This window comes from Podarcis erhardii (genome assembly GCF_964252035.2).
Source record: "Podarcis erhardii genome assembly, chromosome: 7".
In the NCBI taxonomy this organism is placed as follows: Eukaryota; Metazoa; Chordata; class Lepidosauria; order Squamata; family Lacertidae; genus Podarcis; species Podarcis erhardii.
This window is the reverse complement of record NC_138511.1, coordinates 16,020,419-16,041,894: the sequence shown is the minus strand read 5'-3', so window position 1 is coordinate 16,041,894 and position 21,476 is coordinate 16,020,419. Positions and strand designations below refer to the sequence as shown.

The 21,476-nt window shown below is 46.0% G+C and overlaps 1 protein-coding gene across 8 annotated transcripts in view; it reads left to right on the top strand.

The window, feature by feature from the left end:
* The window catches only part of ARHGEF10L (Rho guanine nucleotide exchange factor 10 like), a 136,244-nt gene that overhangs the window by 7,089 nt on the left and 107,679 nt on the right, over window positions 1–21,476 (top strand). For all 8 annotated transcript variants that reach the window (XM_081870778.1, XM_081870777.1, XM_081870776.1 and 5 more), the window contains exons 2-4: window positions 6,458–6,583; window positions 9,922–10,194; window positions 11,269–11,296. In XM_081870778.1, coding sequence (XP_081726904.1) covers window positions 6,547–6,583; window positions 9,922–10,194; window positions 11,269–11,296 — 338 coding nt within the window. In that variant the 5' untranslated portion in view covers window positions 6,458–6,546. The remainder of the gene's footprint in view (window positions 1–6,457; window positions 6,584–9,921; window positions 10,195–11,268; window positions 11,297–21,476) is intronic.

Below are 21,476 nucleotides of genomic sequence, written 5' to 3'. Positions count from 1 at the left end.
TAATTTTTTACAGTCACATATCCAACGTACAACATACAAACAAGATTCCATATAATCTCCTGGACTTCCCTCTTCCCCTTTGTGAGTCCTATTGTTAATCATTTCCTCCTGCATCTTTTATGATAATCCAAAATCTTTTAACTCTCCATTGTGGCCAAAATTCACCATTAAACTACAAGTGATATTCCAATCCTACTGTTTACAATGATTTTTAAGATAAGTTTTCTCTTTTTAAAAATTTTGGTCTTCCTGATTTCTGACTCTTCCGGTCATTTTAGCCATTTCGACATAGTCCATTCACTTGATCTGCCATTCTTCTCTGGTAGGGAATTTATCTTCTTTCTATCTCCGGACCAAAAACATCCCCACAGCCGGGGTCGCAGACATAAATAGTCTTTTCTGCTCCCTTGGGATTTCGGCGCTGATAATTCCTAAAAGGAAGGCTTCGGGTGGTTGGTTTTTGTTGTTGTTGTTGTTGTTGTTTTTTAAAAGTTATTTTAAACATTTTTTCCAAGTATGAGAGCCTTGGTAGAAGATAAGGTTCCTGAAATCACGATCAATGTTGCTAAATTCTGTGTAGCCGCTATTAGGCGCAGGAAACAAGAGCTTTCCAATGTCAACATGCAGGCGAAGGCAAATACTTAATTTTATTCATGCTGTCTAATTTTAAATTGCTGTTATGGCCTAATCTGTATTGAAATTGTCCTTTGTTTTTTCCGGTGTTATGCTTCGCTGTCTAATTTTAAATTGCTGTTATGGCCTAATCTGTATTGAAATTGTCCTTTGTTTTTTCCGGTGTTATGCTTCGCTGACTAGCTGTACGAGTTAATCTGGTCTGTGACCGTTTAATAAAATTTGATTTTTTTTATTTTTTTCCAACTCATTATATATCGTTTCCCAAAATTCTTTTCCTACCTTACATTTCCACCACACCCCCAAAGGTCATCTAGTCCAACCCCCTGCAATGCAGGAATCTCAGCTAAAGCATCCATGACAGATGGCCATCCAACCTCTGCTTAAAAACCTCCAAGGAAAGAGAGAGTCCACCAGCTCACAAGGGAGTCCGTCCCACTGTTGAACGGCTCTCATTGTCAGAAAGTTCTTCCTGATGTTTAGTCGGAATCTCTGTGCTGGTCCCGGGGGGTTACTGTGTGGCGAGGTCCGTGTCCAGTCTGGGGTCAAGGGTGTGGTGTGTAGGCTGTCCATCAAGGCTGAAGCTGGGTCCAAGGCAAGGAGTCAGGCGAGGTCAGGAACTCTGGCAGAAGAGCAGGACAGGGTGCTGGCAGGAACAGGCTACCAACAATGTTGTTCCCGCAACCTGAGACTGGGGCTGACTGGCTTTTATCTGCCCTGAGGTATAGGGCAGCCCCGGTCCTCAGGTGACTCGTCTCTCCTGGCCTGGAGGCGAGCACTCCTCCTGCGGGATCTTAGTTCCCTCCGCCTCTCTGCCCTGAGCCTCTGCAGCTCAGGAGAGGCTGGAGGGTTACCAGACCCAGAGGCAACCTCAGCTTCCCCTGACGGGTCTGAGAGTGGAGCACCTTCAGGCAATGGGTCCTCCATCACCTCAGGAGCCAAAGCAGACTCATCTGGTGCCTGCACCTGAGGATCCAGCACAGGTGAGGACCCTTCAGGCTCAGGCCCCAGCCCCGGCTCAGCTGGTTCTGGAGGCGGGGACTCCTGTGCAGGCTGGGATCCCTCAGGTTCAGCCTCTGAGTCCGAATCCCAGGCCATCACAATCTCCTTCCTCGTCACTTGAAGCCATTGGTTCGAGTCCTACCCTCCAGAGCAGCAGAAAGCAAGCTTGCTCCATCTTCCATGTGAAAGCCCTTCAGATATTTGAAGATGGCTTTTATATCACCTCTTTATCTGAACGATCGTCGTGCCCCAATTATGCCCAGGAGGCCGGTTCAATATGCACATGCCTCGCATTTTAAAACTAGGGTCACATACAGTGGTACCTCGGGTTACATACGCTTCAGGTTACAGACTCCGCTAACCCAGAAATAGTGCTTCAGGTTAAGAACTTTGCTTCAGGATGAGAACAGAAATCGTGCTCCAGTGGCGTGGCGGCAGTGGGAGGCCCCATTAGCTAAAGTGGTGCTTCAGGTTAAGAACAGTTTCAGGTTAAGAATGGACCTCCAGAACAAATTAAGTACTTAACCCGAGGTACCACTGTATAACATTCGTTCTGCCCTTGCAAGAAATCACTCTTTCATTGGGAAACTCCGGAACTCCCTGCTGATTGATGTTGGGACAGGTATCTCTTCGCCGTATTGTTTTTGGTGAAAAATGTGGAGAACAGGATGGGACCATTGGCTCAATCCAGCAGCCAGGCTTTTCCGACAGTCTCTGTTTCTCTGTCTGTGTGGTTTGGGCAATGTTGACACAACGCTGGAGATTGAGCAAGTTTGGGCTGTTCTCTCCCGGCGAAAGAAATGTCTCATTGCTGGGAGCGATCGCTGGTCATGTGGACATTCTTGGCTCCTGGAGATGTTTGGTTTCTCCAGTTAAAGATTTGTGTGTTGTCGGGATTTCTCTCATTGCTGCCTGCCCCTCCTGACAGCCAAATGATCTGAAACTAAATGAGAGATCTCTTTTCCGGAGGCGGCACAGGGAGAGAGGTTAAAGATTTAATTGCCGGCCCAAAGGTGGGATTGAACGGGAAGCATTGAACCAGGGAAGAAGAATCTCCAGCCCACAGGCTGAATGTGGCCCCCTGGCCCTCTCAATCTGGCCCACAGGACACTCTCCAAGCCACTCCCCTTGTCCCAAATCCACACCCCCTCAGTGGCCCAGATCTGAACCCTCCTCAGATTCTTTTGCTTGGCTGAGATGCATCCCTGAAGTGTTATCAGGCTTCTGTTTTTTTTTTTTAAAATAATTTTTATTGGGTTTTTACATTTTATAACAACAGACACACACACAAAGACAAAGACAAACAAACACACAAATACAATTACATACCCTAAGTTTCTTTACCCACTTTCATTGACTTCCCCCCACCCCCTCCTCTTACATCCCAATTCCAAAGTTAATTCAGCAAGTTCTTACCTAACCTCTTAAAGATATTCACATTGCTTTTGAAAATTAAAATCTTTTGTTTATCTGTATTCAACTATCCAATTCTCTTATAATCATTGATTTCTTTTTTTTTTAAGGTCGATCTAACTTCCCCTTCACAAATTTTCCCTTTATTATATTAATTATAGGTCACATTGACCAAGTAAAACAAAACATAACATTTTATAATTCTATTCTCTCCCCCCCCTGCCCCGGTTTCTGTCCCTTCCTAGACAAATGTCCAGAAAACAAACAAAAAATATTTCTAGCCCGGATTCCTCACGTCCGAGGCGTCTGATTCTCTGTCAGTCCCTCTCTGCCAGCTATATTGGTAGTCCTTGTTATCAGGCTTCTGAACAGAGGAGAGAGAGAGAGAAGGGAAAAAACGGTGAGACTGTGTGTGTAGAAATCTCTGGCCTTTGCTTGGCTGAAATAATAGAAAAATAGAATGGTATTGTTGGAGGGAAGCTTAAGTGTCATCTAGTCCAGTGTTTCCCAACCTTGGGCCTCCAGCTGTTTTTGAACTACAATTCCCATCATCCCTGACCACTGGTCTTGCTAGCTAGGGATGATGGGAGTTGAAGTCCAAAAACAGCTGGAGGCCCAAGGTTGGGAAACATTGATCTAGTCTAACCTCTTGCAATGCAGGAATCCTGGGGTGGACTTGAACCACCAACCTTCAGAAAGTTGCCTATTGCCCCACCCACTTTTACTCCTGACCACGCCCACTTCTGAACCCGAGACACTTTGCCTGTGCTGAGCCACTGAGTAATTAAACAATTATTATTATTGCTGTTAATTAACAGCAATAATAATGGTTGTTTAATAAGTGAAGTAGGATCCATCCATTGCTTCAGGTGTCTTGGAAAGACCCTGACCCATGAAAATAATTGTGGTTTGTTTCCCCTGGATTCCTAGCCTTATTTATTTTATGTGCTTTTATACTTGTGTTTCATACTTTACATTTTGGATTTTAACAGCATTGCTCCATTTTTTAAAATGTTGTACACTGCTGAGAGATTTTTTTAAAAAATGTGCTTTATGAATGCTTTTTTGATGAACAAATGAATAACGGAAAATAAAGGGTGAATGTTAAGCAAAATGTATAGTTTGGGTGCATGGGCAGGGGTGTGTTTGTGTACACACACACACACACGTGTACAAACCTATACAACCACACAAACAAATTACTTACTCTTGTATTAGAACTAGAAAAAGAGGCCTGTCTATGTGGGAAATTGCAGTCAGATGTGATATGACCTATCATATATTTGCATTCCCACTGTCAAAACAATGCGTATTTTATTGTTCCATTCCTGCAACACGCCTTTCCTAGCCATTGGCCAAGCCTCCCTGTGATGTTCCTGGGTGTTCTCATCACATGGGAGGAGGAGAGGAGAACTCCCAGCAACAGAATGCTCACAAACTTTTTTGTCCTGTTGGGAAAGTGAAATATTGGCTTGGCCAGGAGAGGAAACTCTAAAGGGCATCCACAGTTATCTAGAGCAATGGCCATTAATATATATATATATATATATATATATATATATATATATATATATATACACACAGTGGTACCTTGGTTCTCAAACTTAATCCGTTCCGCAAGTCCGTTCCAAAACCAAAGCATTCCAAAACCAAGGCACGCTTTCCTGTAGAAAGTAATGCAAAATGGATTAATCCATTCCAGACTTTTAAAAACAACCCCCCAAAACAGCAATTTAACATGAATTTTACTATCTAACGAGACCATTGATCCATAAAATGAAAGCATCAGTCAATGTACTGCAGTCACACAATCCATCAATCAATCAATCAATCAATCAATCGCTCAACTGGGTTCTGCACAGTCACAAAAGCAAAACAAAAAAGCAAAATAAATAGCAAAAACAGACAGACCTCAGCGTAACACTCAAAATGGAAGTGTGGCACTCAAAACGGAGCACATTCAGCTTCTGAGAAAAGTTTGCAAACTGGAACACTTCCGGGTTTGCAGTGTTTCGGTTCCAAGTTGTTTGAGTACCAAGGCAAGGTACCACTGTATATAACGGAGGTTGGGCATCAGGAAGCCTTGCTGAATCTGTCGACCCACAGATCTCGTGGCTCCATGATATACCAAGAGTCCTACTTGTTTCTTGACAGCTTCCATATGCTCACCACCTGACGGATTTGCTCTAAAGCTTACTGAGGTTTGCTTCTTTTAAAAAAACCCAACACCCACCATCTGGCTCCGGCGAGTGAGTCTGCGATGGAGGAAAATTTGCAGACTTGCATCCTCCCTCGCCCCCTTGCAAAAATAAGCGATGGAAATGGTTAATTGATCTAGAATTTTGCAAGTCTTTTTTAAAAATAAATAAATAAAAGCGAGACAGACAAAGAGATTTCACTGTAGGGCAAATAATCAATACAGTGGTACCTTGGTTTAAGAACAGCTTAGTTTATGAACAACTTAGATTAAGAACACTGCAAACCTGGAAGTAGGTGTTTTGGTTTCTGAACTTTGCCTTGGAATAAGAACGTGTTTTGCTTCCTGTTGAGTGTGTTCCATTTGTAAATTGAGTCCCCTGCTGCTATGGGAAAGCATGCTTTGGTTTAAGAACGCTTTGGTTTAGGAACGGATTTCCGGAATGGATTAAGTTCATAAACCAAAGTACCACTGTACTCCGGCAAACCTGACAAATGGGCAACAGGATCCGCATGAGATTGCCTACAGTTTTATGGACTCTGCCATATGCAGAGTTGGAGGGTGTTTTCCCCCTGCCCCTGTGTCATCTTGTGACAGGGTTAATGGCAGAAGGAGGGTTAAGCTTCCTGGGACGGGGTTCATTGCATCTTAGGACTCAGCTAAAAGGTAAAGGGACCCCTGACCATTAGGTCCAGTCGTGGCAGACTCTGGGGTTGCGGCGCTCATCTCGCTTTATTGGCCGAGGGAGCCGGCGTACAGCTTCTGGGTCATGTGGCCAGCATGACTAAGCCGCTTCTGGTGAACCAGAGCAGCGCACGGAAACGCCGTTTACCTTCCCGCCGGAGTGGTACCTATTGATCTCCTTGGCACTTTGATGTGCTTTTGAACTGCTAGGTTGGCAGGAGCAGGGACCGAGCAACAGGAGCTCACCCCGTCGCGGGGATTCGAACCACCGACCTTCTGATCGGCAAGTCCTAGGCTCTGTGGTTTAACCCACAGCGGAAGGATATTGAGTGGAAATAGCCCAGATCACAAAAGAACATTGGATGCACATATTCTGCAGACTCTGGGGTCCCCAGGCAGGGAAGCAGGAGCCTTAGCAACTGTCTTGGATGGGGGAAAGCATTAGGGGGAAATGAGGCTGGGGGATTTGCTTCCTGGAAGAACAGAGCCCCCCCGCTGAACAAATTTCTTTCCCCCCCTTCTGCTTAGGAAAACAGCAGGGAAAGGCTCCGGAAGAGAGAAACGTCAGGAAACAGTGGTTGAGAGACAGACAGACACACAGACAGAGAGAAAAGGAGATGGCCACCTCTCAACCACCCCAACCGTCTTCGATAGGTACTGTCACTGAGGCATGTCCTCTCACACTACTTCTGGCTATTTCTGCTTTTTCTAAAGAAAACTCTGGTACTTGGAGACTTAGGGATGTTAAGGAGGGAAAAGGTTTTCTTTGACAACAAAATTAGCTAAGCAAAAGATCTGCAAGGAGATGGAATTCTTTCAAGACACAGATAACTATATTTAGATCTATCTATCATCTATCTATCTATCTATCTATCTATCTATCTATCTATCTATCTATCTAATCTATCTATCATCTACCTACCTATCATCTATCATCATCTACCTCTCTCTCTATCATATCTATCTAGCATCTATCTATCATCTATCTATCTATCTATCTATCATCTATCTATCTCTATCTATCATCTACCTACCTATCATCTATCATCATCTACCTCTCTCTCTCTCTCTCTCTCATATCTATCTATCATCTATCTATCATCTATCTATCTATCATCTATCTATCTATATCTATCATCTATCTATCTATCTATCTATCTATCTATCTATCTATCTATATCTATCTATCTATCTATCTATCTATCTATCTATCTATCTATCTATCTCTATCTATCCTCTATCTATATCTATCATCTATCTATCTATCATCTATCTATCATCTATCTATCTATCATCTATCTATCTATCTATCTATCTATCTATCATCTATCTATCTATCTATCATCTATCTATCTATCTATCTATCTATCTATCTATCTATCTATCTATCTATCATCTATCTATCTATCATTTATCTATCATCAAGATTTGGTGGATGCAGGCTTGTAAACAAGATGGCAAAAGCACTTCTTATATTCTCTTCAGTTCCTTAAACTACTTGCAGAGTTGTTACGGCTTTAGGTGTTAATACTTGGGTTCCAAAAGAAGGTGGTACTTTCTGTCAGTTTTCCAACCTTCTATAAATCTCACTCTACCAACCTCTGGTCCACCTGATCCACTCCTCATCAAATAGCCACACCTTTCTGGTTTTTATTTCGTTTTTAAAATAAAGAGATTGGGGCAGCGGCAGCTGTCTAGGAAACTGACACACGCCCCACCACCCAGGTAACGCAAAATATGTTCCAGCCGTTCAGAGGGAAACTGAGCTTTCCTGCAGATATAAAGCAGTTTTCTAGTCCTCGTTGGTGCTGCTGAGGCAGAAACAACAAATTATAAGGGGTGGTGCGAAGGACGTCCTGAGTGTATTTTTTCAGTGATCGGCACATAAGTCTTGAAAGTGCTTTGCAAAATGTGTTGGGTTGTTTCTGCACAGTTACCGTATTTTTTGCTCTATAAGACTCACCTTTTCCCTCCTAAAAAGTAAAGGGAAATGTGAGTGCGTCTTATGGAGCAAATGCAGGCTGCGCAGCTATCCCAGAAGCCAGAACAGCAAGAGGGATTGCTGCTTTCACTGTGCAGCAATCCCTCTTGCTGTTCTGTCTTCTGAGATTCAGAATATTTTTTTCCTTGTTTTCCTCCTCCAAAAACTAGGTGCGTCTTGTGGTCTGGTGCATCTTATAGAGCGAAAAATATCCATTCTGAATCTTTCAATGTTCGGTTTCAGTGGATGGCTGTAGCTTCGGACGTTACAGGAGACGGAGGAAAACTTTTCTCTATCTGCTTTCTCCAGGCTACGCATCATATTATAAACATCATTGCAGGGGATGGTTTGGGCTAGATGTTTTGGGGGGTACCTTCCAGCTTACAGTTCTACGGTTATGTGAAATCAGCAGACAAAAGTCTAAGATCTTTTCCTTGCATCGCCAGCCAGGTCAGTTTAGAACTTGGCAACAGAGGGCAGAGCTTCTAGCACAGTATTCGGTTCCTTCCTGCTCCCAATTTAGCACACCCTCCTAGCCTTGAGCTCCTGCCAGAAAGCAGGGGATTAATCCTGAGGCATAAAACCTCGCTGCCACCTGCAAACCTGTTTAATGACAGCAGCTTGAGTTTGCAAACACTCCCCCTCGCTCACCATTTGCTGCAAGGCAAAATAAACTATTATCAGGTTATTATTATTTTTTTTAAAAAAATTGGAATATGGGGAGAACAAAGGAATCTCTATGTGCCTTTTTTAATGCTTCTGTTGGAACTGGCACTACTATATTTGCCGCATAATGCTCCTTCTGCATTTGCAAGGACTCAGCCAGCTCCTGCACTTTGGAACTCCCTGCCTATTGATAACAAGCAGTGCTGTGTTAACGGAAAAATCCGAGGGCTCCCTTGGACAAAAAACAAAGACACCAACCAGGATAACTTGGAGCAAACAACAGCCTGTAGGCTTGGCCTTTATTGATCTGTTGCAACAGGGTGCTCCCCTCACCCACAGGAGAGAGGAGAGACCTAGAAAAATGGCATGCAAGGCCTTATAAAGACTTTTGAAATTGCCACCCTGTAGATCAAGACCACCCCCAGAAACATCATACATACATCACAGAAGGGGTGTAACCTAAGACCACCCCTCAGATACATCTCACCTACATCACAGAAAAGGCGGTCTAAAACAGAAATTTTAATACTGTTTTTCTCCTGTTGTTTATCTCCTGTCTGGCAGGTTACTTGATTGGATTGCCTGGGGAGCCTGGCCAGTCTTTTGTAGTGATAGATACTTAGTTCCTGGGCCATGTCACAGGCTCACACCCTATTCAAACACAGACATACCCTTAAGATAGGATTTGTGAAGGAAAAGACAATGGGGAGGCTTTTCCATTCTGACCTTGCAGAGAAAACATTTGCTCAGTTTAGGAACCAAAATGGTTCCAGGTTGGCCTTCCTGTGCTGATCTATGTATGTGCTTGGTTGGTACACTTATAAACATTACCATATATCTAAGACCATAAATTCCTATTACAGCTATGTTCTTTTCAATGCCGGCCAAAAACATTCATGGGCCAGCCTGCCCAGACGCTTAGAAAAATGATGTGAGTTCCATTTTAAGTTTTAAAGTATTGCATTTCCCCCTCGATTTCCTTGTTTTATCCTTTTGTAAACAACAGCTTTTTTTAAAACAACAACAACCACCAAGAGGTGTATAAATGTAATGTAATGAAATGAAATAATAATAATAAAAAAACAGCCAAATGGGACATAAGAGCACAAGAACCTGCTTACCAAGCATCAGAACACTTGTCCATCTAGTTCAGTACTGCCCACACTGGCTGGCAGCAGCTCTCCAGGACTTTGGGCCGTGTGCAAAGCAGGTGCTCTCACCCCTGAGCTATGGACTTTCCCTTAAAAATAAAGCAAGCTTCTGGCCCTCATTGTTCTGAATGAAGGGCTGCAGACCCCCAAATTGCTGATTTGTGTGTGTGTTCCTGCTCCCTTCTGCTTTCCAGGAGACGGGGCCACGCAGGGCGTTTTGGAGATCTCGACGGAGGGGGAGGACGAGGGGGGTGAGGCCTTTGACTTTGAGGACAGCGAGGACGAGGACGGACGGGTGGTGGTCAGCAATGCCAGGACCGAGCTGGGCACCAGGGGGGCTGTGCAGGGCCCACCTCAGAGGCGCAGATCCAGCATCAGCGACGACCTTGAACCCCTGGATGACTGGGAGGCTGAAGAGGCTTTGCTGGAGGACCGGGTCCCTATGACCCAGTCTGACTCGAACCTCGGTAAGCGCGTCTACACCAGGCTTCTGAACCAGTTTCAACCCTCTAGCGGTTACTGGCAGCTTGTGGGTTTTGGGGTGGGGGTCAGTCTGGATGATTCCCAGAGACCCTTCCCGTTCTCAGGGTCCAGTACCCAGTAATGGTTAAAACTTAAGGGCTCATCTAGATTCTGCATTAACGGGTTTCCGTTTGATAATTTCCTGTTCGCAGATTTTCGGTCTCTCTTTTAAAAAAATGTATCTTGTTCAGGGGTCAGCAAACTTTTTCAGCAGGGGGCCGGGTCACTGTCCTTCAAGACCTTGTGTGGGGCCAGACTATATTTTGAAAAAAAGAAGAAAAAATGAATGAATTCCTATGCCCCACAAATAACCCAGAGATGCATTTCAAATAAAAGCACACATTCTGCTCATGTAGAAACACCACGCAGCCCCACAAATAACCCAGAGATGCATTTTAAATAAAAGGACGCATTCTATTCATGTAAAAACACGCTGATTCCCGGACAGTCCGCTGGCTGGATTTAGAAGGCGATTGGGCCGGATCTGGCTCCGGGCCTTAGTTTGCCTACCCACAATCTTGCTCAATCAAAACCAGGGAGTTCAGAATTGCACGCTTCGCTTGCCCTGCCCTTCCCTCCATTTTAAACCTCACAACGACCATGTGAGGTAAGTCAGGGCTGAGGGAGAACAAAGGTCATCCCATTGAGCTTCATGGCTGGCCAGAGATTCGGACCCAGGTCTCTCTGGCCTTCCTCCAACCCCCTCTGAGCATAGCTGTCAACCTTCCCTTTTTTTTGCGGGACGTTCCCTTATTCCAGCGTTGTTTCCCGCTGCTTCCCGCTGCTATCCCGGATTGTTAGATATCCCATAGACTGTCCCCGGGACAGGTGAGGCTGCTGATCCTTTATTTTCAAATCTGAAAGTTGACAGCTATGCCTCTGAGCCATAGTAACCAATCTGATACGTTGTGATTCCTGTATTTCAGGTGCTTGGGCTAGGTGAGCATCTATGATTCTGTGACACTGATGGCTTTCCTGGGTACCAACTGACCATCTTTTGTCTATTTCTTTCCTGGCAGATCACCTGGGCTCACAGACGCAGTCAGAGTAAGTGGCTCTAAAAAGATTTTCGTGCATGCATACTATAGATATATAATATTTTTAAAAAGCAAGAACGGAAAACGAGCATTTGTGAGATGGGGGGGGGGGGAGAAAACCCCAGCTGCCTCACCCTTCCTCCTTTTGGCATCAGGGTTTTTCAGAGCAACCTTTCCTTTCCAGAGGTTGTGCCTGGCATGTATCTTTATTAATTTAAAATGGGACGCGGATGGCACTGTGGGTTAAACCACAGAGCCTAAGACTTGCTGATCAGAAGGTCGGCGGTTTGAATCCCCGCAACGGGGTGAGCTCCCATTGCTCGGTCCCTGCTCCTGCCAACCTAGGAAGCTGTACGCCGGCTCCCTCGGCCAATAAAGCGAGATGAGCGCTGCAACCCCAGAGTTGGCCACAACTGGACCTAATGGTCAGGGGTCCCTTTACCTTTTATTTGTTATATGCAAATGGCTTTAGATACCTATTAGGTCCATAAATTACCATTTGTCATATCTTCAGCACAGAAAACAGTGACAATTTGTTGTTGACAAAGGACAGCTAAATGGCCTTGGTCCAGTATACCTGAAGGAGCATCTCTACCCGCATCGTTCGGACCGGACATTGAGGTCCAGCACCGAGGGTCTTCTGGCAGTTCCTTCACTGTGAGAAGCCAAGTTACAGGGAACCAGGCAGAGGGCCTTCTCGGTAGTGGCACCCGCCCTGTGGAACGCCCTCCCACCAGATATCAAAGAGAACAACAACTACCAGACTTTTAGAAGACATCTGAAGGCAGCTCTGTTTAGGGAAGCTTTTAATGTTTAACAGACCACTGTATTTTAATACTTTGTTGGAAGCCGCCCAGAGCGGCTGGGGAAACCCAACCAGATGGGCGGGGTATAAATAATAAATTTATTATTATTATTATTATTATTATTATTATTATTATTATTATTATTCTTAAGGCCTCATCAAACCTAAATCTGGCCCTGCCACTGGTCCTCCCTAACCACTGGTCATGCTGTCTGGGGCTGGTCAAGGAACACCTGTAGGGTTACAGTCTCTCCATCCCTAAACTAGACCCTCACTTGCCTTCGCTGCCCGTGGCTGCCTCCATCACAACTCTGCTTTATTCTAAAGCAGGGAGGAGAAACCTGTGGTTCTGCAGATCAGGGCTCCTCCGACTTGGGTCGGCTGTTTTTGGACTACAACTCCCATCATCCCTAGCTAGCAGGACCAGTGGCCAGGGATGATGGGAATTGTAGTCCAAAAAAACCAGCTGGCGACCCAGATTTGGGAAACCCTGCCTTCGATTAAAGAAGAAGCTATCAGATATATTGAATGGAGTTCAATTAGGAGTCGGCTGTCAGGGATGATGGGAATTGTAGTCTAAAACCAGCTGGAGAGCCAAGGCACTGCTCCAGATGGAATCTAGCTTCCTTTTACTATCCCTGACTTGGTGCCAATGGGAGTTGTAGTCCAGCTCCATCTGTGAGGCCTCACCCTGGCTCACCTGAGGTTTGGGCTATCACCCTGGCTAGCCCAGAGACATCTTCTGGGGGGGGGGGTATCAATTTCAGGAGAGATGCTGGAAGATCTTACTACAGTAGCTGCTTCTTCCTAAAGTTCTTGGGTTGTTTCCTGGATCTGGCAACTGGAGGGTTAAACGGCAGGTAGCTCCCTCTTCCCTACTGGCTTCTTAGCCCCTCCCTCTCCAGGTGATAAGAGAGGGAGCTTTTGGGATGCAGCCAGCAGTGCCTGCAGGCCTTGAGTGTCAAGGGAAGTTCTTGTTTACATGGCCTGGTCTGGCAGCTTAGATTATGGGTGTTTCAACAGTCTTTTCCTCTCAAGGTAAGGGGGTGGGGGCAGGAGAAGTCCAAGTTTCCTCTGTGCAAGGCAGGCTTCAGCCTTGGAGGAGGAAAAATGTGTTTTTAATCCTAATCCTAATCCCTACCAGGTGGAACCAGGTGGAAAACAGCAGCTCAGTATGGGAGACCTAAGTTATAATAACAATAATAATATTTTTTTATTTGTACCCCGCCCTTCCCGGTTCAGAAAACTGGGCTCAGGGCGGCTAACAACAAATTTAAAACAATTGATGCAACCAAAACAACATAAAATACAGTATAAAAGGTGAATAACAATAAATTCAGAATTCAGAAATCAGTTTAGGGGGAACCAAGGAACGAGAGTTCCTCTGAGCATGTACAAAGTCCAGGCGGTTTGAATCAGTACCACTGGGGACTGAAAAGGTCTCCAATTTGTCAGCCAGGAATTCACTTCTGGGTGTCAAGCGCCGTTCAAATTTGTTGGTTGGTTGGTTTGCAAAGCCTTACTGGGTATAAGCGACAAGGTTTAGTAACTTTTAGAAGGCAGGTTTTTCGTGTTTGATATTGACACAAGGATCTGGGGAAACATATTCAAATGTGGGTGTCTCTGTGTGAAAATTGCTTCGCAGATAAAACTCTTGTTCCACCCCCCATATAATTCTTGGCTTGGCTGTTGTTGTGGCTAGAGTCTAACGAGGTGTGTGTGTTGGGGCTGCACCTCAGGCCTGGAGAGGCTAATGTGGACCCCTGAACCTCTGGATGTGGCCCCCAGAAGCCTCCCCAGTCCACGCCTCTCCCTAGCCCTGCCTTGCACCCTCTTTGAGGGATTTTGCCTGGCTGGAAGTGGTTTCCCTGAAGGTCTCCTACTTTGCAAGAGGGAAGTTGCAGAGAGCAACCAGTTCCACGCATGAAGAAAGGTTGCAGTGTTTGGGTCGTTTAGAGAAGAGAGGACTAAGAAGAGACCTGGTAGAAGCGTATACAATTAAGGAAAGTTTTCTTCCATTTCTCGTGACACTAGAACCGGTACAACGCAGCTGAATGTTTGAAGATTCAGGTCCGATACAGGAAAATCCTCCTTCACATTTGTTGTTGTTGTTTAGTCGTGTCCGACTCTTCGTGACCCCATGGACCAGAGCACACCAGGCACTCCTGTCTTCCACTGCCTCCCGCAGTTTAGTCAAACTAATGCTGGTAGCTTCGCGAACACTGTCCAACCATCTTGTTCTCTGTCGTCCCCTTCTCCTTGTGCCCTCCATCTTTCCCAACATCAGGGTCTTTTTCAGGGAGTCTTCTCTTCTCAAGAGGTGGCCAAAGTATTGGAGCCTCAGCTTCACGATCTGTCCTTCCAGTGAGCACTCAGGGCTGATTTCCTTCAGAATGGAGAGGTTTGATCTTCTTGCAGTCCATGGGACTCTCAAGAGTCTCCCCCAGCACCAGAATTCAAAAGCATCAATTCTTCGGCGATCAGCCTTCTTTATGGTCCAGCTCTCACTTCCATACATCACTACTGGGAAACCTCCTTCACATAGCGCAGAGCTATCCTGCGGAACTCGCTGCCACAAGAGGCAGCAGTGGTCACCAACTTGGACGGCTTTAAAAGAGGATGGGACAAATTCACAGAGGAGAAGAGGGCTATGGATTGCTACTGGTCGCAATGGCCCTGTTCTGCCTCCACAGTCCGAGGCAGTGATGGAAATTGCAGAAGGAGAGAGGGATGTTGTGCTTGGATGCTGTTTCTGAGTTTCTGTTTTGTGACATCTGGTCGGCCACTGTGAGAACAGGATACAGATTAGATGGGCCACTGGCTTGATCAGGCAGAGCTTTTACGTTTTTAACTCTGCAAAGGTAAAATCCACAGCGGTATATAAGCATACCAGCCAAACATTTCACCTGAAATAGCAATTTCCCTCCATGCGGGTCCCCACGACAGAGTACAGCTCAAGAAAGCCACCATGCTGCTTTCTGCCTGCAGATTCTTAAGGAGGGGGGGGAAACGCAAAACATATTTCCAAAAACCTGGTTGCTTAATCAGTCTGTTATTCAGCTTATTTCCATCAGCCCACTTAATTTAATTGCTGTTTTCTTCCCGCTGATTACCTGGCGTTTGGTTTTGAGAGCCAGTTTTGCTGTTGACAGCCTAAATATTTACATTGTTTCCTTATGTTGATGGTCCAAAACAAATGTTGTGCGGGATTAAGTAGATTCAATACGGATAAAAGAAAGTCCTCCTCCGCCCAGGGCGCAGTTAAACTATGGAACTCCTTGCCACAAGAGGCGATGCTGACTGGTGGCTGCCAACTTGGATGGTGTGTTTTCGTGAAAGACCCTCAGCACATGCTCAGAGGTGCCCTGTTTCCATGTATGTCTCTTATTCCCATTTGTGGATCAGTCAGGGATTGATCCCCCCAATTTCACTTTTTCCTTAGAGCAAGCCTGGAGGCCTCCCTCCACGTTGTGGCTGATGAACTTTTTACATGTGCAGTGGCTAGGGGTGAGCACCTTGTCCTAAGGGTGTCCCCAAGCTTTCGTTCCTGCAGTTTTGGCTTTGGGGCCGGAGGAACAGGGATGCAGGGTATTGCGAAACGTAGATCCCGGAGGTGACATATGAACTTTGGAATCTGGGGGCCTTTAGAAAAAAAGAGAGAGCAGTTTTGGGAAACCAGGAAGACGGGGATTTCCAAAATGTCATGGAAAGGCAGGTTTTAATATATATCCCAGACCAGATGGCAGTGGTCAAGGTGGAAGTCCAATAGTGGCCTCTAGTGGCAGCTGGGAGAAAAGTATTTATTTTTGAATGGCTGTTACAATTGGGCTATTACAGTGGTACCTCAGGTTACATATGCTTCAGGTTACAGACTCCGCTAACCCAGAAATAGTGCTTCAGGTTAAGAACTTTGCTTCATGATGAGAACAGAAATCATGCTCCGGCGGTGCGGCGCCAGCAGGAGGCCCCATTAGCTAAAGTGGTGCTTCAGGTTAAGAACAGTTTCAGGTTAAGAACAGACCTCCAGAACGAATTAAGTACTTAACCTGAGGTACCACTGTATTATTGATTTATGAATGGGGAAGGGCAGAATTACATGAACGTAGAGAAGCTGCCTTTTGCAGAATATTGGATCGCCTTAAACAGTTGCGGCCTATCCTACAATTGTAATACCCATTCAATTTTTTTATTTTTGTTGGCTCCCGGCTGCCATTAGATTCTTTGACCGTTTAAAGTGGGGTGAGACCACCTTATTTTATTTTAATTTACTGCATTGATATCCCAGCTTCTTTGCTCCAAAGAGCTCAAGGTGGCATATATAATTCTCTTCCTTCCCATTTCATACCCACAACAACCCTGTGAGGTAGTTTAGGCTGAGAGTTACTAGCCTAAAATCGCCCGGTAAACTGAGTTGGGGGAGTTGAAACCCAGAGCCTAGTCCAGTGCTCTAACCACTGCACCACATTGCAGAAGGGACCTTCATGCCACTCCTATTCTGCTACAGTTGGAGTTCCTCTAAAACCTAAGTGACTTGCCTTTCTATCCAAAACTAGCACAATTATGTACCATATCGTTCGCTCTATAAGACACAATTTTCCCCCTTCAAAAATTAAGGGGAAATGTGTGTGCGTCTTAGGGAGCGAATGCAGGCTCCTTGGCTTCAGCAATAGCAACGCGAAGCCTCCGAAGCGCAGAGGGAGAGCTCCCCCCGTGCTCCAGAGGCTTCGCGTTGCTTTCGCTGAAGCCGCCTGAAGCCCCCGGGGCGCAGCAGGAACTCCCACTGCGCTCCGGGGGCTTCAGGCAGCTATCCGCAAGCCTTCGGAGCACAGCAGGAGTTCCTGCTGTGCTCCGAAGGCTTGTGGATAGCCGCCTGAAGCCTGGAGAGCGAGAGGGGTCAGTGCACACCGATCCCTCTTGCCCTCCAGTCTTCGCTTCGCTGGAGAGGCACTGCACAGTTTTCCCTCTCTACACAGCGCCCGTTCAGCGAAGCGGGAGGAGAAATGGAAGGGGCTCCATTTCTCCTGCTGCTTCGCTGAAGGGGCGCTGAGCAGAGATGGGGAGAATCTTTTTTTCCCTGTTCTCCCCCTCCTATGGTCCGGTGCATCCTATAGAGCAAAAAATACGGTAATTAATTTCAGGGTGCTTTGGTAGGTGTTATTGTGGCTTCCTCCAATGACTCATGGGAACAGAAGTTTGTTCAGGGGGCTGGGCATTGCTAAGGGAGACCCCTGCTCATGGAGCTACAATTCCCAGAGTTCCACGGGAAGAGGGATTGATTGTAAGAGAACTCTGGGCATGTGCAGAGTGCCTTATTTTTCTTCAACTCGGGACTCAAGGATGTGTTGCAGAATATGCCAGTCTGGTGGGAGCACAGTTCTCTTATTATTTTCCTTTAGAACAGAAGAGTCCTGCTGAATCAGGGTAATGGCCTACCAAGCACTAATATATAAAAGGTAAAGGTAAAAAAACCCTGGATGGTTAAGTCCAGTTAAAGGCGATTATGGGGTTGCTGCACTCATCTCGCTTTCAGGCCGAGGGAGCCAGCATTTGTCCACAGACAGCTTCCTGGGTCCTGTGGCCAACATGGCTAAACCGCTTCTGGTGCACTGGGACACCGAGACAGAAGCCAGAGCGCACAGAAATGCTGTTTACCTTCCTGCCGGAGCGGTACCTATTTATCTACTTGCACTGGTGTGCTTTCGAACTGCTAGGTTGGCAGGAGCTGGAACAGAGCAATGGGTGCTCACCCCGTCACGGGGATTCTAACCGCTGACCTTCTGATCGGCAAGCCCAAGAGGCTCGGTGGTTTACTGGTCAGTTAAAACGTTAAAAATGTGTTAGAAAAATGTGACACCAGAATGCGATGTAGAGCAGCGATCCCTTGCCAATGTAAATTTGCACTGAGAGCTGTCTTATGGTTGTGTTTTTTTTAGTGTTTTTACAAATCAGTGTAGATCCAGCATCCTATTCCAGCATCGAGTCCTCACAGTGGCCAGCCAGATGCTTATTATAGGAAGCGAACAAGCATGTCCACTTTGCACCCCTTTTGCATATCCTTATGCTGGAAAGGGACTTGCTGCATTGGAACTGAATTCTGCTTCTCAGTCGTAGCTTTCATTTCTCCCCCCTTTAAGAAGCAAGTTTCTAGACCTCATGACTTGAGGGATTAAGGCGCTGTGGGTTAAACCACAGAGCCTAGGACCTGCCAATCAGAAGGTCGGCGGTTTGAATCCCCACAACGGGGTGAGCTCCCGTTGCTCAGTCCCTGCTCCTGCCAACTTAGCAGTTCGAAAGCATGTCAAAGTGCAAGTAGATAAATAGGTACTACTCTGGCGGGAAGGTAAACGGTGTTTCTGTGCGCTGCTCTGGTTCGCCAGAAGCAGCTTAGTCATGCTGGCCACATGACCCGGAAGCTGTATGCTGGCTCCCTCGGCCATTAAAGTGAGATGAGCGCTGCAACCCCAGAGTCGGTCACGACTGGACCTAATGGTCAGGGATCCCTTTACCTTTACCTTTATCAACTGCCTTTGATATATGTAATACACACATAAACACACAAACACACACAGTCTGCTGGTTCCAGCAAAGGAAGAATGGACACAAAAACTTATGGAGTATGCAGAAATGGTGAAGCTTACCGGAAGAATAAGAAACCAAGATAACGAACTTTTTATAAAAGAATGAAAATTCTTTTGGATTTAATATTTACAGATAAATTGCAAACAGATAAACACATGGGCAGGATTATTGTAATAACCTGCAGTTTCATAAGAGTATATATTTAAAGTAGATGAATAAATGAACAAATTAATTTGGATATGCAGAAGATATTAAAATTAATTAAAGGAACTGCAGAAAGGGGGGGGAGTCAAGTTTTGGAAATGTCAAAATGATTGTAAAATCAGTGAAATGTATAAATTTGGAAAGTATATTAAACACACACACACACACACACACACACACACACACACACACAAAGGCCAGCGGCTCACCTAGTCCAGTATCCTGTTCTCACAGTAGTCCAGTGGGAAACCGGCAAGCAGGATTCGAACACAGGAGCTACTCTCCCCTCCTGCAGCTGGTTTCCAGCAGCTGGTACCCAAAAGCATCACTGCCTCCAGCTTTTCTTTCCTCCTCTGTCAACGGGAGGATTTTAGCAATCCATTTCCAAAGCCCAGCCATTAAGGGACGTGTGTGTGTGTGTGTGTGTGTGTGTGTGTGTGTGTGTGTGCAGGCAGAGAGCCAGCAAGAGGCGAGGCCTGGCATCTTCAGAAGGATGCTGAGCTTGGTGGGGGTGGGGGTGGAGCAAAGCAGCTGAGGAGGGCGAGGCGGAAATATTGATTGCTGCCTTGCCTGGGCACTGTCAGCATAAAGGCAAGAGGCAGAGAAATTGCGCCTTCCACTGCAGCGAAAGGAGTCAAGGATAAAATGGCGCAGCAGCCTTTGGAAGCCGGAGCTGCAGACTCGGGGCCCACAAGCTGCCTTTAAGGGTATGTCAACTGAGCTGATCTGGGGATAATTTCTCCCACTGCATAGTCTGTCCCATTGCTGCGATTTGGGTAGTGGGCGGGGCAGGTGTTGAGACCGAAGCCGCAAACCTCTTCCCTCCCCACTGTGTTTTCCTCTTGTGCTGCTGCTCTTAGATAGCAAGCCTGTGGGGAGAGAGCCTCTGGTTCTGAGTAGCTGCAGGGGAACTGTGCTGGGAGCTCTTTCGGCACAAGTGTGAGGTATAGATGCTTGAAAGCAGGGCGGGGAGGAGGAGCCTCAGGTTCAGGGGCCAAATGTATCCACTCTCCCCAGTTGACCTTCCGGGAGTGCTTTTTGCCTGGCTGCAAAAGTTTCCTTGAACTCTGTTTGCGTGTAATAGCTAGCCTAATGTGCAGAGGTGAAATTTGCATCTGTTGCTTCCATCCACTTTTGCAAATGGACCGGCCCACGTGACCCCTGAAGGCACGTGACCCCTGAAGGGAATTGCACGCTCAGCTTTTGCTGTAAGCTGTGCCGAGAAAGTATCAGTCATGCTCTGTGGGAGGGACTTCCATAACTCAGGGGCTGCCACCAAGAAGGCCCTGTTCTGAACCAACCTCTAAGAGCAGCAGAGGAACTAAGAAGACCCTTTTTGCCGATCTTAAACCCGCCCCCCCAGTCCTCCAAGGGGGAAGAATGCATATTTGTGGCATGAATCATTTAGGGTTTTAAACTTTAACGTTTAAAATATTTTGATAGAACAAAATTTCACTAAAGTCAAATTAAGACTCCATGTGGTTGTCAGTTGTGACTTAAAAACAACAGGAGTACACAGCTGGATCAGGCTGGTCGCCCTTCAGGGTTCTCACAGTTGCCCAACCAGATGCTCCAAAATCCACAAGCAGGATTCGAACACAAGACCACCCTCTCCTCCTGCAGTTTCCTGCAACTGGTATTCAGACGCACTGAGGCCTCCAGCTGTGGAGGCATGGCTTGGCGGTCATGGCTGGTAGCCGCCAGGAACCTAATTCTCCTCCACAAATTTGTCTGCTTCTCTTTTAAAGCCTTCCACGGTGGTGGCAATTTCTGCCTCCTGTGGCAGGGAGTTCCACATTTTAACTGTGCCGCATGAAGACAGACTTTCTTTTGCGTCTCCTGAGTCTTCCAACATTCAGCTTCTGTGCATTCCAGTGAGGGGGAAGCAAACTTGTTTACGCGCTTTCTCCACGCCACGTATAATTCTAGAAATGTCTACCATATCACCTTTTACTAGCCTTTTCTCTAAGCTAAAAAAATCCCCAAATTTACCTGTTTTATTTATTAGATTCATCATAAGATCTCAGGGTGATTCAACAGGGTAATAATGTTGCTTTTTGGCCAGAACACTTAGGAGTGGTGTGTGTGTGTGTGTGTGTGTGTGTGTGTGTGTGTGTGTGTAGCAGCTTTTCTCCGACCTGGGTTGTAAAGCGGAACACCCTTTTTAAAAATCACTCCTGTGAATTCAAGAACCTTGCAAAGTGTCGCAAACCGGTTTGGCAGCATCTGTAAAAGAGCACCGACTTTCTGCGTTTGCCAAGAAACCACATTGCGAAGATCTGGAGGTGGATGTCTGTTAAGTTGTGGGTGAACATATCAGACGACACAGCGATTCTTCAAACAGCTCTTGTTTATTCACAGGCCAGAACAGAACTGAACTGAAGGGTTCAGCCAGCCTGCTTATATAGAGCTCCACTAGAACGCAAAAGTAACCATTTTCTGTAACTATCCAATCACTGAACGTCACTTTCAATCCCTTATTTGCATATGTGGACCTGAGTGAAAACTATCTACAGTATCCCCCTGCTGGCCCAGGGTGAGAACTTCAGTACAGTACATAACAATGTCCTTGACTGCCTGCCCACGGCTATCCTCCTTCTGA